Source organism: Canis aureus, chromosome 29 (assembly GCF_053574225.1).
Source record: "Canis aureus isolate CA01 chromosome 29, VMU_Caureus_v.1.0, whole genome shotgun sequence".
Classification (NCBI taxonomy): Eukaryota; Metazoa; Chordata; class Mammalia; order Carnivora; family Canidae; genus Canis; species Canis aureus.
In genome coordinates this window covers 1061908-1077153 of record NC_135639.1, presented here as the reverse complement: position 1 = coordinate 1077153, position 15246 = coordinate 1061908, and the positions used below count along the sequence as shown (strand labels likewise).

At 64.0% G+C, this 15246-nt stretch overlaps 1 protein-coding gene across 27 annotated transcripts in view; it reads left to right on the top strand.

Annotated features, from left to right (window-relative positions):
• The window catches only part of JAKMIP3 (Janus kinase and microtubule interacting protein 3), a 96750-nt gene that overhangs the window by 64079 nt on the left and 17425 nt on the right, over positions 1 to 15246 (top strand). For 16 of the 27 annotated variants that reach the window (XM_077877143.1, XM_077877144.1, XM_077877148.1 and 13 more), the window contains 9 exons: positions 1485 to 1568; positions 2742 to 2804; positions 5201 to 5299; positions 5409 to 5507; positions 5675 to 5734; positions 9647 to 9712; positions 10346 to 10414; positions 10500 to 10577; positions 14149 to 14352. In XM_077877143.1, the coding sequence (XP_077733269.1) occupies positions 1485 to 1568; positions 2742 to 2804; positions 5201 to 5299; positions 5409 to 5507; positions 5675 to 5734; positions 9647 to 9712; positions 10346 to 10414; positions 10500 to 10577; positions 14149 to 14352 (822 nt within the window). The remainder of the gene's footprint in view (positions 1 to 1484; positions 1569 to 2741; positions 2805 to 5200; positions 5300 to 5408; positions 5508 to 5674; positions 5735 to 9646; positions 9713 to 10345; positions 10415 to 10499; positions 10578 to 14148; positions 14353 to 15246) is intronic. The other 11 variants (XM_077877147.1, XM_077877151.1, XM_077877163.1 and 8 more) reach the window with 3 other exon arrangements.

Here is a 15246-nt window from a genome sequence, read left to right as displayed (position 1 = left end):
ACCAGTGGTCGGGAAGCAGCGCTGGCGGTCGGCCCGGCGGGGGTGGGACCTGCCAGGGCGGTCCCGGGTCGGGTGTGAGTGGCGGTTCCCCCCCCAGCCGTGTGCGTCCCCTCCGGGGACTGGCTGGTGGACAAGGTGAAGCCTGCCCCCTTGCAGGCCTGCCAGTGGGGCCCCGGGGCAGCTCTCGCGTAGTCGAGGCGCGGACATGGAGAAGGGCCAGCACGGCAGCTCGGTTCTTGAAATTCGCTGAGATTATTCATTCATCTAATAAATTCCGAGCTCGGGTGCTGTCCCCACCTTGACCCTGAGCCTCACCAGGCGGGCCCTGCTGGGAGCAGGTATGTGTCCCCCTCCTGCCCCTGCTTCCCTGGACCCTGGGCCGGTGCTCATGCCCCGGCCACCAGAGGCAGGACACGGGGCGACGGCCGGCCTCGCTAGGCTGCGCCCTCCCCTCCCTGAGCCCCCTCCCCCCTGCCCTGTGGCTCAGAGAGGATGCCCAGCAGAGGGAGATGGGCTGCGTCCCTGTAGACTGGAGGGCTCCCTGCCCAGCTGCCCCGGGGCCTGGGGCCAACCGTGTCCCCAGCCACACAGACTGGCTCTGTGACTCCAGCTGGCCGGCTGAGCGTGGACTCTGGGAGCCAGAGCGCAGGGTCAGTGGGGTCCCCTCCTCGCTGCCCCGAGTCCCTGGGCCTACGCCCTGTTGGCAAATAGACTGCCGAGAACTGTCTCCAGCCTCGCTTCTGTCACTGTGGCCCTGGGGGGGCGGGTGTCAGGGGCCTGGGGGGAGGAGGGCCATGTGGGCCAGAGAGGGAGAGCCGGATCCGTGGAGCCACCCGGAGGGGAACCCAGGGCCGGGTGGGGGGATACCCTGCCCTCCTCAAGTTGAGGGACCCCGACCCCAGCCCAGCTGGCCCAAATGCTCTGTGGGTGCTGGGGAGCAGGAGCTTGGTCGGAATGAAGTGCCCTGTGGCTCGGACCCTCTGGGGCACTGCGGGGCGTCTGCAGGGGCCGGTGGGCCAGGAAGGCAGGTGCACGCAGAATGCGGAGCACGAGGGGCCCCAGGACCGGCAGGGGCGCCAGTGTGGGGTGGGAAGGGCGGCCGGGCTGTGCCGGGCAGGTGGCCGAGCCCTGCCTGTGTCCTCAGTGTCGCCCCGGGGCAGCAACAAGCCCCGGGCAGTGCCCAGCAGCGCTCCACGACCGCCCTCGTCAACTGTTCCATCCCGTCAGCGGAGATTTCCCCTAATAACCTCTGAGAGTGAATCTTAGGGCCTCCCCGCAACCTAACTGAGGCTGCTTGTCTCGCACGAGCCCCAGCGTCCTCCCCTCTGCCCAGCATGCCCTGCCCGCCAGGGGACGGCCACCTGCCAGGGGATGGCCCCTGCCGTTAGTGGAGGCGGAGGTGGAGGCCGGCTGGGAGCCTCCGTCCCTGTGGGCCGCCCTGGCTCGGAGAGAAAGTTTGACGTATGTGTCCTCCCGTCCTACAGACCCGTGAGCAGCTACAAGCGGAAGTGCAGAGGGCCCAGACGCGCATCGAAGACCTGGAGCAGACCCTGGCCGAGCAGGGGCAGGTGAGGGCGTGGAGCCCTGGTCCCGGGAGGCTGGAGTGGGGCTGAGTCCCGCCAGCATGGAGGGGGCCTGAGGGGCACAGACCCTTGACGAGGGGTTGTCCGTGGGTGTGTGTGGGGCTCACCCTGAAGACTGGCCCCCCAGTGAGGCATGCAGAAACCGCAAGGCACATGTATCAGGGGAAGGGCCGACGCCTCTTCCAGCGGGCCTGACCTGCATGGACCCTGTGTCCCCTCCACCCCTGGAGGTGACCAGTCACGCCTCCACCGCCGTGGCCATCACCACCTCTGGGCTCTTCAAATACTGGGGGAGGCCATCCTCGCCCGTGGCCATGGGCCTCTGACCTGCTGGATGGCGCAGCCGGAGCTGGACCCCACATGAGGCTGGGGGACGTCCGCGAAGGGCCGGGAGGGTGTGCATGGGGGAGCACCTGGCTCAGCACCGAGCCCTGTGCACACCCACGGTGGTCCTCAGTGTGGTAACTGGTGGGCGGGCGGCAGGATGGGCAAGGGGAGGACCCAGATGACACGGGGTCACGTTGCCAACACCCCCGCCTGAGCGCGTGTGGCCTGGGATGCCGTGTGGGCACCTGCGGCCCTTTCCCTGAAACACGCAGGCTGGCTCGCGCCCCACCACGCCGCTGCCTCTCTGCCCACTCCCAGAGCCACGCGCTCGGCGGCCGGGCTGGGCAGGGCCTTCGTGGACCCCGCCTGGACTTGATGAGTGCCCTGGAGCGCAGCGGCGGGGCGGCCGGACACACGCAGGAGGACACGCTCCCAGCGGGGTCTGATCTCACAGGACAGCCCCCGAGGGAACCTGCTCCTGCCGGCTCCGTGCCAAGGCCCCTGGACCCGAGACATCCGCGTGGCACCACGCCGTGCCTGGCCGGGGCTGGCCCGGGCCGGGAGTGCCGTCCACGCGGTGGCGCAACGGTCCCACTGGGAGCGGGGCTGCGTCGCCGTGGCCCTGTCCAGGCCCCTCCAAGGAAACGGAGGGCGAGGTGGTGGCTTTCACCCGCGCACGGCGTGGACGTCATCAGGGGCCGTTGCAGAAGCCGGGGGGCGGGTCCGGGTCCTCTCGTTGAATCCTCCGTTCTGCTGGGTTGTGGTTTAAACGTTGGCTTCGCGGTTCCTCCTGGCAGGCCTTTATTTCTCCAATTTAATTCTTTTTTCAAGGACATGAAGTGGATTGAAGAGAAGCAAGCGCTGTATCGAAGAAACCAAGAGCTCGTGGAGAAGGTAGGGCCCAGGTCCCGGCCCGGAGCGGGGAGCCCTGCACCCAAGGGAGCGGCCGGCCCTCCGCCTCTGCAGCCGGCCAGCCCCGCGTGCGCGGCCGCATCTGGGCTCGAGTGGCCGCCGAGGCCCAGGGGACGCTGGGGCAGCCTTGCCCTCTCGAGAGCGCTGGCCTCACCCCCCAGAGGCCTCAGTGAGCCCGGGAACCCTAGTCCGGGGAGAGGTCCGCTGCGGGTCACGGGCGCCGGGCCTCAGTTTCCCGCACCGCCGAGCAAGCGGAGGGTGTGCGGCGGAACCAGGGCTTCCCGGCAGTGGCCCTGGCCGTGGCGCTCCTGGCTTCGGGCTCATGGGAGGCCCCCACACGCCATAGCCCCGAGTCTGTGCCCCCCGCTGGGGCTCTGCCGGCAGCTCCCATGGGGCCCGAGCCCCTGCCTGGAGCTGCCTGGCCTGCGCTGCCCCCGGGCACTGAGCGTCCATTCGGGGCCTCCCCCACCTCGTCCCCCGCCTCCGCCACTCCTGGGGCTGCGCTGAGGGCGGCGCTGGCAGCCCGCAGGCCGCAGACGGTGCTCGGCCATCACATGGCCCCCGGGCAGCTGGGGACGGTCCCCAGTGCACAGGGCTGCAGGGTGGCCGGACCGTGACACTCCAAATGGGGCCGGAGCAGGGGCACCATGTCCGAGGCAGAAAGGCCGGCGGGGCTCCGGCTGCTGCGGCCATCGTCACGCCGTCGTCACGCCACGGGGCCCTTCACCAGCCACCTGTCCGGCCTGGCAGAGGACGGGCAGCCACAGCCCACAGAGAGGAGCCGGCTAGCGCGTCCCCACCAGCCCTAGGGGCACCCCGCGACCCTGCTCCCCACTCAGCGGCAGCCTCTGACCCAAGCCCGTCACCCCCCACTGAAGCCGTCGGTCCCGCCCGGGGCCCGGCTCTGGCTGCCGTTAGGTCTTGAATCGTGAGTGACACCTGCTTGCTTCCCGTGGGCCCTCCGGGTCTGTCTTGAATCAGGACAGCTGTTTCTGGGGTGCTCTCGTGCACATGTACACTTGTGTGCAAGGAAATGCACGTGTGCACACATAACATTCATATGCATACTCGTGTGCACATGTGTTCGTGTTTTTCTGTACACACCCTGAGCACACTTAAACACTACGTGCACACTTAAAGGCTCACTTGTATACGTAACACCCACATGCACATAAATGCTTGTGTTCCCGAAAATACACGTATGCATAAATATTTGTGTGCACACATACTCATTATACACTGTAATGCACACTTACATGCTTCTGAGCACACACATTTGTGTGCACACATAAATGCTTGTATGCACACCGAAGCACTTCCGTGCATAGACACTCAGGTACACACACATCCATACACACTTAAACATGTGTGTGCACACATAGATGCTCATGTACATGTACAAACACTGTGCACACTTACAATGCTTAGGTGCACACTTTATTTGGGAGAGAGAGAGAGAGAGAGAGAGATACAGAGATACAGAGATAGTGAGAGAGAGCGAGCACGGGTGGGGAGGAGAGGGAGAAGCAGGCTCCCCACTGAGTAGGGAGCCCGATGCGGGACTCGATCCCAGGACCCTGGGGTCATGACATGAGCTGAGCTGATGGCAGATACTTCACACCGATGGTGCCATTCAGGTGCCCCAGGTGCACACTTTAAACCTGTGCTCTTCTCTGGCTACCGTGGACACGGGGTCCCATCCCAGGTGGGGGCTGCCCCGTAGCCTTAGCTGTGCCGCGTGGGAGGGACCTGCCCCTAATTGCACTTTGCTGGGTGCTGAGCCTCTGGATCCGTCTCCACTGAGCGCCCCTGAGCTTCCAAGCAGGGCATTCAGCTCCCCACGTTCAGTTCGGGGGATGGCCCGGGCCACGTGCCCCAGGATCATTGCGCTTACCCTTTGGAAGGCGTGCGTCTCACACGTCAGGTTTACCTGCTTCTGATTCTGTTCAAACAATCCCCTCATCAGTAACGTCAGCTCTGGAAGGGCCCAGGCAGCCGCAGCCCGTGGCCGCGCCGTCGGACCTGAAGCGCCTTCGGGCCCCGGGCCAGCCTGGGCTCTAAGCACTGTTCTGGCCACGGCGGGGCCGCACGGGGGCCTCTTACCTCCTCTCCCTTGACGGGCCTCTTCTCTCCCCATCTCTGCTCAGACCGGGCTCCGCGCCTCTCTGGGGGCTTCCAGGGCTCCTCACCCCCTGCCTGCACCCCGATTAGCCAAGGGGTGGGGACTCACCCTTTCCCACTAGGGTGGACCCATGTGGACTCCAGCTGGAGGGCGGGCCCTGGGCGCCGCGGGGGGTCAGCTGTCCCCACGAGAGCCGGAAGCTGTCAGGAAGGCCGAGGAGTCGCCCTCATGTGACTTCACCTGCCTTATTTTACAGATTAAACAAATGGAAGTAGAAGAGGGTCGGTTAAAACATGAGGTCCAGGATGCGAGGGACCAAAATGAGCTGCTGGAGTTCCGGATCCTGGAGCTCGAGGTGAGGTGCAGCGCGGGTGCGGGGTGCAGGGGTGCGGGGTGCAGGGGTGTGGGCGCCGGCGCGGGGGCAGAGGTGTCGTCCCCATGCCCAGCCTCCTGCTCTGTCCTAGGAGAGGGAGAGGAAGTCCCCGGCCATCAACTTCCACCACACCCCCTTCGCGGAAGGGAAGAGCCCCCTCCAGGCCTACTGCGAGGCCGAAGGCGTGACGGTAAACGGGGGCCCCCTCCACGCACCCATCCCCCCTCCACCCACCCATCCTCCTCCGCCCTCCCATCCCCTTCTCCGCCCTCCCATCCCCCCTCCGCCCACCCATCCCCCCGGCGCACCCATCCCCCCAGCTGGCGCTCACCTCCCGTACCCCTGTGGTTGCTCTAGGACATCCTGGTCACAGAGCTGATGAAGCAGCTGGACATCCTGGGGGATAACGCCGTAAGTGTATGTCGCTCTCCTGAATTGTGCATGCCTCCTCACGCCAGCCCTCGCCCTCGCCAGCCCCCGGGGTCCGGGGACCCCCATGAGTCCCGCTGTGCATGCCACCGCTGCCGCCCGCCCGCGCCCCCCTGCGGCCACAGCTGCTTGGGCCGGCCCCTGGATTCGGGAGCCCTCCTGCCCCTTTCTCATGTTGTTCCTTCGCCTGGCTGGGAGGCCACTAGCACCCTGGGCTCGGGGTTCCGGGCCTCCGCGCTGCAGGATGGGGAAGCCTCTGCTGTGCACACCCGTTTCCGCCAGCAATGCTGCTTCTGGACACACGCTCTCAGTTTCCGGAATCCCTGCCAGTCGTCAAGCTTTTCCACACCCTGATGGGGGTGGGGCTGCAGCTCCTTCCGGTATCTTAGACATCCCAGACCTCAGGGGTTCCCATGTCCTTGGTTTGGGGGGAGAGGTGGAGACCATAAATAATCTGCAAATCTTGTTTCGGGCACAATTCCAACTTCTACAGCAAACTCCTCGAAGGGTGCTGATTACGGAGTGACTCTACCCCGTCGTCCTCCATCCATCTGTCCTTCCCTCCACCCTCTACCCTCCAACCATCATCCCTCCATCCATCTGTTCATCCTTCCTCCATCCTTCATCCCTCCCTCCATCCCCATCCATCCATCTTCTGTCCTCCATTTATCCATCTATCTATCCATCCTCCATCCTTCATCTTCCATTCCTCATCCTCTATCCATCCATCCTCTATCCATTTGTCCACACTCCCTTATCCATCCATCGATCCTTCATCTTCTTCTTTATTCTCTATCCATCCATCCTCTATCCACCCTTCATCCATCTTTCATCCTCCATCCATTCATTCTCCATCCTCCATCCATCCATCCTCCATTGTCCATCCATCTATCCATCCACCCTCCACCTAGCTTTCATACTCTACCTGCATGTACTTCATTATCCATCCACCCATCCATCCATCCATCCTTCATACCTCCCTCCATCTCCCGTCCATCCATATATCTTCTATCCTCCATTTATCCATCTCTCCACCCAGTCATTCTCCATCCTCCATCCATCCATCTATCCACCCTTCATCTTCCATTCTTCTTCCATCAATCCATCCTCCATTCATCCTCCATCTATCCTTCATCCCTCCCTCCATCCTCCATCCATCATCCATTTTCTATCCTCCATCCATCCATATCCATCCATTACCTATCCATTCATTCATCGTTCATACATCCGTCCTTCATCCTTCATCCATTCATTCTCCATCATGCATTCATCCATCCACCCTCCATCCATCCATCTATCCTCTGTCCATCTTCCATCCATCTTTCATCCTCCATCCACTCTACATTATCCATCCATCCACCATCCATCTTCTGTCAGCCCTTTTTCCATTATCTTGCCTTTGTTGAGTCCCCTGCCCAACAAGCAGCTCATCTGTGCTAGAAGGCAGCCCCACTCCACCACCCAGAACATTTTCCCCAAGGTATACTAATAAGTACAGTCTACAGCTCGTCCTAAGACACCTTGGGCTTCCGTCCTGGTCACTACTCTTGAGAAAGAACCAGGCACTTAGTCAAATTAGTACACTTCATGAAGTAGAAGATGACAAAAAAGAGAAAAAAATGCATATGCAAACACACCCCTCCACACACACACACACACACACACACACACACACTCACACCAAAACCCAGGTGCTCACACATTTTCTCGGGCCAGGTTGTTCTTGCTGGCAGTTGTGACATGCAGGGCCCTGAGTTGGCAGGGACGCTTCTCTCCTTACCCACTAATAGCGTGGGGAGGAGGCTCCACTGGTGCTATCTGCCCCCTCCCAGACCCCGTGCTCTCTCTGGGCTGTAGGTGGAGGTAGCATTAGCCAATAGCAGGGATGGGGTCCAGCCCTGAGTTATCAGGCCCCATCATGGGCTCTTGGGAACCATGTTGGTTAACCTTCTGATTTACAGCTGGAAAAACTGAGGCCCCAGAGGACACCTGCCCAGGTCACGGAGCTGATGTAGGATGAGCCTAGCTCTGTCCAGTTCAGTTCAGGGCCCCTCCCCAGCCCTGTAGCTGCCTACTCAAGAGCACCAGTGGGCAGGACTGCTATGGAACTATCACATGGCCTCAGAGCATGAGGACAGAGGCTCTCAGGGACCAGAGGACACACCTTCAGGTTTTATACTCAGGTGACCCTGGGGAAAGCTCGGCAGTTCTTACTGACTGACGGGCCTAGAGGGCGTCCCTTCCGTGGTCATAGATGAGCATGGGGCGCACTTCACATGCATGTCATGACCCAGGACTGTGCCCCATAGAGCCTGAGCCCATAGATTCATTCCTGGAGCTCGGAGTGGCCCAGCTGAGGAAGCAGGTGACAGAGACAGCCTCGCCCCTACTACCTTCACAGCCAGGGCATACTAGTCCTGTGGCTGCTGGGTACAGACCGCCCCAGAGAGGCCACAGCCTCCAAACTGGCTACGTGGGTACCTGAACCCCATACCTCGGTCTGCTCAGGAGTCAGGGCCCTTGGAGTTGAGCAGGGGCTGGCAGGGCAGAGTGGTCGTCCATCCTCCCCGGCAGGGGGTACCACTCACCACCACTGTCCCTGGGCCGCAGAGGTACCGGTCACCCAGGGAAGGAGGAGCAGAGGCCAGGAAAGCAGAGCAGAAGGCACTTTGCCCAGGCTGGGGCATCGGGGTGTCGTCACCTCCTGGCCAGGCTGCTCACCCAGTGGGACGTTGCAGGTCCTCCAGCCCAGTATAAGCTTGTCCCAGTAGGTTCTCCCTGAAGCCACTGGCTCGGCCTCCCTGGTCCCCTTCGGCCTTGGGAGGAGGGAGCACACCTGACCGCCTTTCCCAGGAGCTGGGGGTGTGAGGAGTGCCTGCCAGCCCCGCTCTGTGCTGTCGGGGTGCCCTGTGCCCCCAGGGCAGAGATTGCCTCTGTGCCTACAGCGCTTGGTCACTGGCTCCCACCTCTGCTGACTGCTGCTACAGGAGTGGGGCTCGGTGAGAGGCCCTGCCTTTGGGAGAGCTCACACCCCAGATGGAGGGATTTCTGAGCAGGCTGGCCCTGAGCCAGGGGGTCCCAGGCTGTAGGGGGCTGTCCTCCACCTCAGGGATCCAGCAGGCTCTGCCCTGCTCTGCTCTCTGCTTCCCAGGACTCCGCGCACCCCCCCCCAGCTGCCCACAAGCCGGGCCCCGCCCGGTGCTCATGCAGGTGGCAGTCAGGGTCTGAGCGGGTGAAGTGCCTGTAGCCTCGAGATGCTCGTGGGCCCCAAAGCCAGACTCAGCCAGACCACCCGGGGGGCCCTGTGGAAGAGGCACAAATACAACATGTAGAGAAAAGGCAAGGACGCCAGGGACCCGAGCCATCTCACAGCCAGGAATACTAGGTCCCTGCCCCACGTCCCTAAGCGGGATTCTAACCAGTACTGGTGCAGGCTGCGTAGGCAGAGGCTGGCTTACACGAAGATGCGGGCGAGGGACGCTGGGGACACCGTATCCCCGCAGCCTGTCTCACGCCGCCCCACCCCCCTGCCCCAGCAGGACTCACGGTGTCCTGAGCACCTGCAGTGGGAGAGCGGGAGGGGGCACATCAGAGTCACCAGGTGAGAGTAAAGGGGATTGAAGAGCCCAGGAGGCCAATTCAGTAAGAGTGACCTTACCTGTGACCCCTGTGCCCCTCATCACTCTCACTTCATTCACCCCTATCCGGCACCCAGGCACCCCCACTCCCCCCACCAGGTGCCCCCACTCTCCCCCTACCAGGCACCCCCATCCACCCCCACCAGGCACCCCGATTCACCCCCCCAGGCGCCCTCCCCAGGCACTCCTCCTCATACCCTCATTTCAATCTGGGTGCCCTGCAAGCCCCGCCCCTGACCACCCCTGTCTGCTTTGGGTGCAGAATCTGACCAACGAGGAGCAAGTCGTCGTCATCCAAGCTAGGACGGTCCTGACCTTGGCTGAAAAGGTAATGGCAGCTGGTGGCCGCTCTGGGGACAGGGCTGGGCTCCACTGGGAGAGGGCGCCGTCCTTGGAGGAGGGGCTCCTGGGGCGTGGGGTGGGGGGTCCGTGAATCCTGTGGGCCGCGGGAGGTCCCACCCACGCGGGGCCGTGTTTATAACAGCAGCCAGACTTCGTCCAAGGCCAACTCTGCCTCAGTTTCCCTCTCCTAAGGCCAGGCAATGGAGTGGGGCTGTGCACCACTGGCTTCCTGTTCACCCCACCAGGACCCTCCCCTGGGGGCTGCCCGGCCCACCCGGGCACCTAGCCCACAGCAGGCCCCGGCCCCCCACCCCCAGCCGGAGCCTGGTTGGCCCACGGTCAGCGCCTGGACCTCCAGCAGGAAGGAGAGGGCGTCCCGGGGGCAGGGGTGCAGGGGTGCAGGGGTGCAGGGGATGGGCCCGCGGCTGAGTGCTCAGGTGCACCTGTTCCCGCCGAACCCCCGCTCGCGACCCCTGGCCCGGGCGCCGGCCGCCAGCACACAAGCGCACAGCGCCCACCCCGCCCACGCCTGGGCCGTCCGAGGCGCCCGGGGACGGTGGGGTGGCTCTGGTGGCCACCCGAGAGGTCACCGTCACCTGCTCTCTCGGTTTGTGTCCAGTGGCTCCAGCAGATCGAAGAGACCGAGTCGGCCCTGCATCGGAGGATGGTGGACCTGGAGAGTGAGAAGGTTGGTGGGCGCCCGCCTTGTGTCCGCAGCAGGGCGTCGCCAGGTGGGTGCCCGAGGCCGAGACGCAGGTCCTCTTGTGTTTCAGGAGCTGTTCAGTAAGCAGAAGGGCTACCTGGATGAGGAGCTGGATTACAGGAAGCAGTCCTTGGACCAGGCTCACAAGGTCAGGCGCGGGCGGCTGCCGGGACCGGCCGGGGGCGGGGGCCTCAGATGTGGGGTAGAAATGGGGGAAAGTTGTGTACACACCGGCCGCGTCTTCGGGGGCTCGGGCCCACTTTCTGCCTCCGGGTCGGCGAGGTCCGAGGAGGCCTTACTGCGCCGGCAGCAAGCACCTTGCCCCGCGAAGGCAGGGCTCAAATGGATATTTAAAATGAGTTGAGAAAATAGGATTCAAAAAAAAAAAAAGAAAGAAAAGAAAAAAAAGAAATAGGATTCGTTGGAACGTCCCGCATCTATGAGTTAATCGAGCACAGCTGAATGTTTGTTAGAGACGTTCTCGGGGTTCCCCTGCGTGCACCTGCTACTCCGAGCCTGTAAGTTGTACCCGCCTTTGCCCGCGTGCTTGGCCTGTGGGAAGCCGCTGTCCCCGCTGACACCTGGGGGTGTCCCCACTGGGGGTTAGCGCGGGGATCTGGAGTCCCTGTAGACACGTCTGCGTCGCTGCGACACGGTCCGCGCTGATACTGGTTTGAGAAGTGACCTCTCGTTTGCGCTTGGGGCTGGCTCGGCTTCAAGAGCGTCCCGGGCTGGGGTTACCCCGTGGAGGCGCACGGCAGGGGGTTGTCCCGGAGGCGGGAAGGCCCCCTTCCAACAGCATCACTTACACCCTAAGCCGATGCCACCTCCCTGCGCGGTGCTGCCCCGCGTGACTTTGTCTCCCTCCGGCCACCGGTCCGTAGAGCAGAGCATGTCAGGGCGCAGTTCAGGAGAAGCCGTCCAGGGCCCCTACGGGCGGCCCGAGGACCTGCTAAAAGGCCAGGGCTTTGGAAGTGACCGTGAGGCCAGGGACGGCCTGTGTGGTAAGTCGGGGTGTGAGCGGCCGCCCTCTGGGTGCTTCGGAGCACGAGGTCGCTGTGCGGAGGGCGTGGGGGGCTGCCCAGCCTGGAGGGGGCAGCGTGAGGTCTCTGTGACCCGCATCTGGACCCCGAGAGGCGAGGCTCTGCCCCCACTGAGGGCAGGCTCTGCTGCTGGTGACAGTGGCGGTGACGGTGGCCACTCGCCAGCCATCGCCGCGGGACACCTGCGGGAGCAGCCATCCAGGGGATGGCGGGGGGCAGTGGCCTTGGAGAGCTGACCCGGTGCTCACGGGCCTTCCCAGAAACGTGTGCCAGACCCACATTTCCTGCCCCCAGTGGGGGGCGAGGATGCTCGCAGTATCCGGGGGCAGGTGGACAGCCCTGAGCGCCCCCACCGATGTTCCCCGTGCTCCGGACCTGCATCCCAGACAGGTGCGCGGAGGAGGGGATGGCTCCCCGCTGGGCCCAGGGGCCCCACTCCGGATACAGCTCAGTGGCGTCAGTGCAGAAGAGATGGGGCGGTGTGGGGGGTCGGAGAGAGGGCCGCGTAGGGCACACACTCGCACCCGCATCCCAGAGAGTGGGGCGCCCTGGGGGGCTGCAGGGCTGCGGACGCCTGCCCAGGCACCACACCCTCCCTGCTCTGTGGACGCAAGGCCACGGCTGGGGCGTCAAGGGGAGACGATGGTCCCGCCCTGGGGTGGCCACCTGGCTGTTCCTGCCCGAGGCCTCCGGGCGAGGCTGTGCACCCAGGGGAGCCCCGCAGGTGGCCAGCGGCTGGGCTCAGGGTGGGGGCAGGTCGGCCGGGCACCTGCTTCCAGCTTCCTGTGAGGCCTTTGTGCTGCTGCTGCTGATGCTACAGGCTAAGCGCCCCCCCCCCCCGCCCCCGCCAGCTGCATTTATTTATTTTTAAATGCTTGGGCTTATCTTCTGCTCTAAGAAGTGGCTCTGATGAGGAGTTGTGAGCTGGTTGTGACAGCTGGGGACAGTTGATTTTGTGGCTGTCAAGGACAATAAAATCTAAAGTCGAAAGGCTTTCATTCTTTTTCTTTTCCATTTCCTAAAACGTCTGCTAAAGCTCAAAGGACTTTTCATAATCGTTTTGCCTGAAGAAAAAGACCCTTCATTCCTGAAGAGGTTACATCTTTTGATGGGAGGTGGGGTTTCTCGTAGTTTAAGACTGTGGTTTGTCCAAGGACCCCATCAGGGACATTTCCCGAGGAAAGAGCTACGAGTGTATTCCAGACCAAACTGGAAAATCTGGAGGAGTTTATCGCAGGGTCAGCATGCGGGCGGCTGAGTTGCAGCCCAGGGGTCATTTGGCTTTGGTTCCTGGTGGCTTCTGGGTCGCGCACCGGATTTCCCGAAGGTGCGGGAGCCCCCCCGCCCCCCCGCAGCCCTCTCCTTGTCAGGGGCCCGCTCACGGCCCGCGGCCCCGTCGGCCTTCTGCCCCTGCCTGGGGGGCGCCCAGGGCCTGGCTCCCACTCAGCCGGTCAGCTTCTCTGGGGTGTTCTTGTTGGGGGGGGATCTGTGGGACTTGGGGTCCTTCCCCTAAGTCTGCAGTGAGCGCCGAGGCCCCTGGCTCTGGGGCAGCAGGAGTCCAGGGGCCGTGTGAGGCCTGGATTCTGGAGCCCCCTGCGGGGTCTGGGCCCCGGCTGTCCCCAGCGGGACCCTGTGCAAACTGCCCCGACATGTGTCGTGACCCGGGGCTAATAGGAGCTGCTGCCTCATGGAGGCGGGGGGGGCGGGGATCTTAACCCAGGTTGGGCCGAAGGAACCGGCACCAGGAGTGCAGGTGTTCTGGGGGTTTATCACCCGGACGGTGGAGGTGATGAAGCCGCAGGCACAGTAGGCACACGGGGCCCGGGCCCGCGGCCGGTGCAGGTGAGGCCGTGTCGGAGGCGCAGGGGGCAGCCGCCAGAGGGGGGTGCTCTCCCAGAGCCGGGGCCAGGAGAAATCCAGGTGTGGGGGCAGGACGCGCTCCCTCCGGGGCCCCAGGGGAGGGTCCTTCCCGCCTCGTCCAGCTCCTGGGGGCTCCAGGTGTCTCCCACCTCAGCCTCCCCGCTCACGTGGCTCCCCGCCCCCAGGCCCCTGGGACTGCCTCCAGCTCCTTCTCCTTGTAGGGACTCGAGCCAATCCCTTACCACCTCCTCCTAGCCTCATTCCCCCTGCAGACCCTCCTTCTAAATAAGGCCAAGTTCCAGGGACCAGGTCCTGAACCTACCTTCTTGGGGATATGATTGCCCCACTGCGGGTGGCACTGAGGACCCCAGAGTGGCCTGGCTTCCCCTGGGGAGCCGCTGGAAGTCCAGGACCCCCCCCACTTCTGTCCTTAGGTCTGACAAACCCCTGTGAGCCCTGCCCTTCTTCCCGCGGAGCCCCAGGCTTTGAGGAAGGCCAAGAGCCGAGGAAGAGGCCTCCCCCCGCGGGCCCTCCGCCGTCCCTCGGGCCGCCCCCTACTCTGGTCCCCGGTCTCCCCAGCGTTAGCATGAGCCGGGAACCTGCCCCTGAAGGGTCACTGCACACACAGACGTTAGAAGTGAATGCTCTTGTCCTAATTACTGCGGGACTGGGTTTCCGCTCTCCAGGCGGTGGGGTAAGCGGGTCGAGGAGGAACCAGCCTCTGTGTGGGGCGGCCCGCAGCCCCGAGCCCCCAGGGGTCAGGCCCAGGCCGTCCTCTCACCCGCAGCCCACACTGACGCTCCCTCCCGCCCCCAGCACATCCTGGAGCTGGAAGCCATGCTGTACGACGCCCTGCAGCAGGAGGCGGGGGCCAAGGTGGCCGAGATCCTGTCGGAGGAGGAGCGTGACAAGCTCAAGGTGGCCGTGGAGCAGTGGAAGCGCCAGGTCATGAGCGAGCTGCGCGAGCGGGACGCCCAGATCCTGCGGGAGCGCATGGAGCTGCTACAGCTGGCGCAGCAGGTGCGCCGTGGGGGGGTCAGCGGGGGGGCCGAGGGGGGGGCCGAGGGGGGCTGGCCGCTGCATCCCGGACTCGCAGGCCACACCCTCCCAGGGGTGCCCTCCAGTGGCCCCGCCCCAGGGCATACCCTCCCGGCCACGCCCCCATGATATACCCTCCAAGGCCATGCCCCCGCGATGTACCCTCTAATGGCCACGTCCCCACGTCCCCACGATGTACCCTCCGATGGCCACCCCTCCCAGGGCGTGCTCGTCAGCAGCCACGCCCCACAGCGGGCTCTGTGCCAGGCTACCTGCCCCAGCAGACCAGCCTCTGGGTGGCACATCCCCTCTCTTGGGACCCCTGCCGCGGGGTCTCTGAAGTGCTCCCTCCTTCAACCGTAAGGACGAGGGGAAGGTGTGGTCTGGGAAGCAGCAGCTCCGGGGCTGGGGGCAGCCGCTGGCCTTCCCTGACCTTGGGCACTTTAGGACCTCAGGCCCATGCGGCCTGTCCATGTCTAACAGAAGGTGAGGGACCCTGGCACACCGGACAGCCTTGGTGTGGAAGATCTGCCCCCGCCCCCCGCCCCCCCGTGTGTACCGCGGGGCCTGGAGGGGGCCTCTGCGCACAAAGCTCAGCTTGCAAAGTCAGATAAATCAGCAAAACAAGCTGTACCATGAGCATCCGTGGGGGACGTCTGACCGGAGACCAGTCAGCTGCCGGGACACTCGCTGCCAGGCTCAGGGGGTCAGCGCCAGGGCTGCTACCCGTAGGCGCGTCCTTCCATCAGCCAGGCTGCGGCCAGAGCTCGGCTGCCTCCAGGGTCCAGGCGTGGCACGCGTGTCCAGAGGGGACGCGTACAGGGCATCTAGTGGGCCCGGCATGCAGAGGTGAAGCCTTGGCGTCAGGCACCGGGA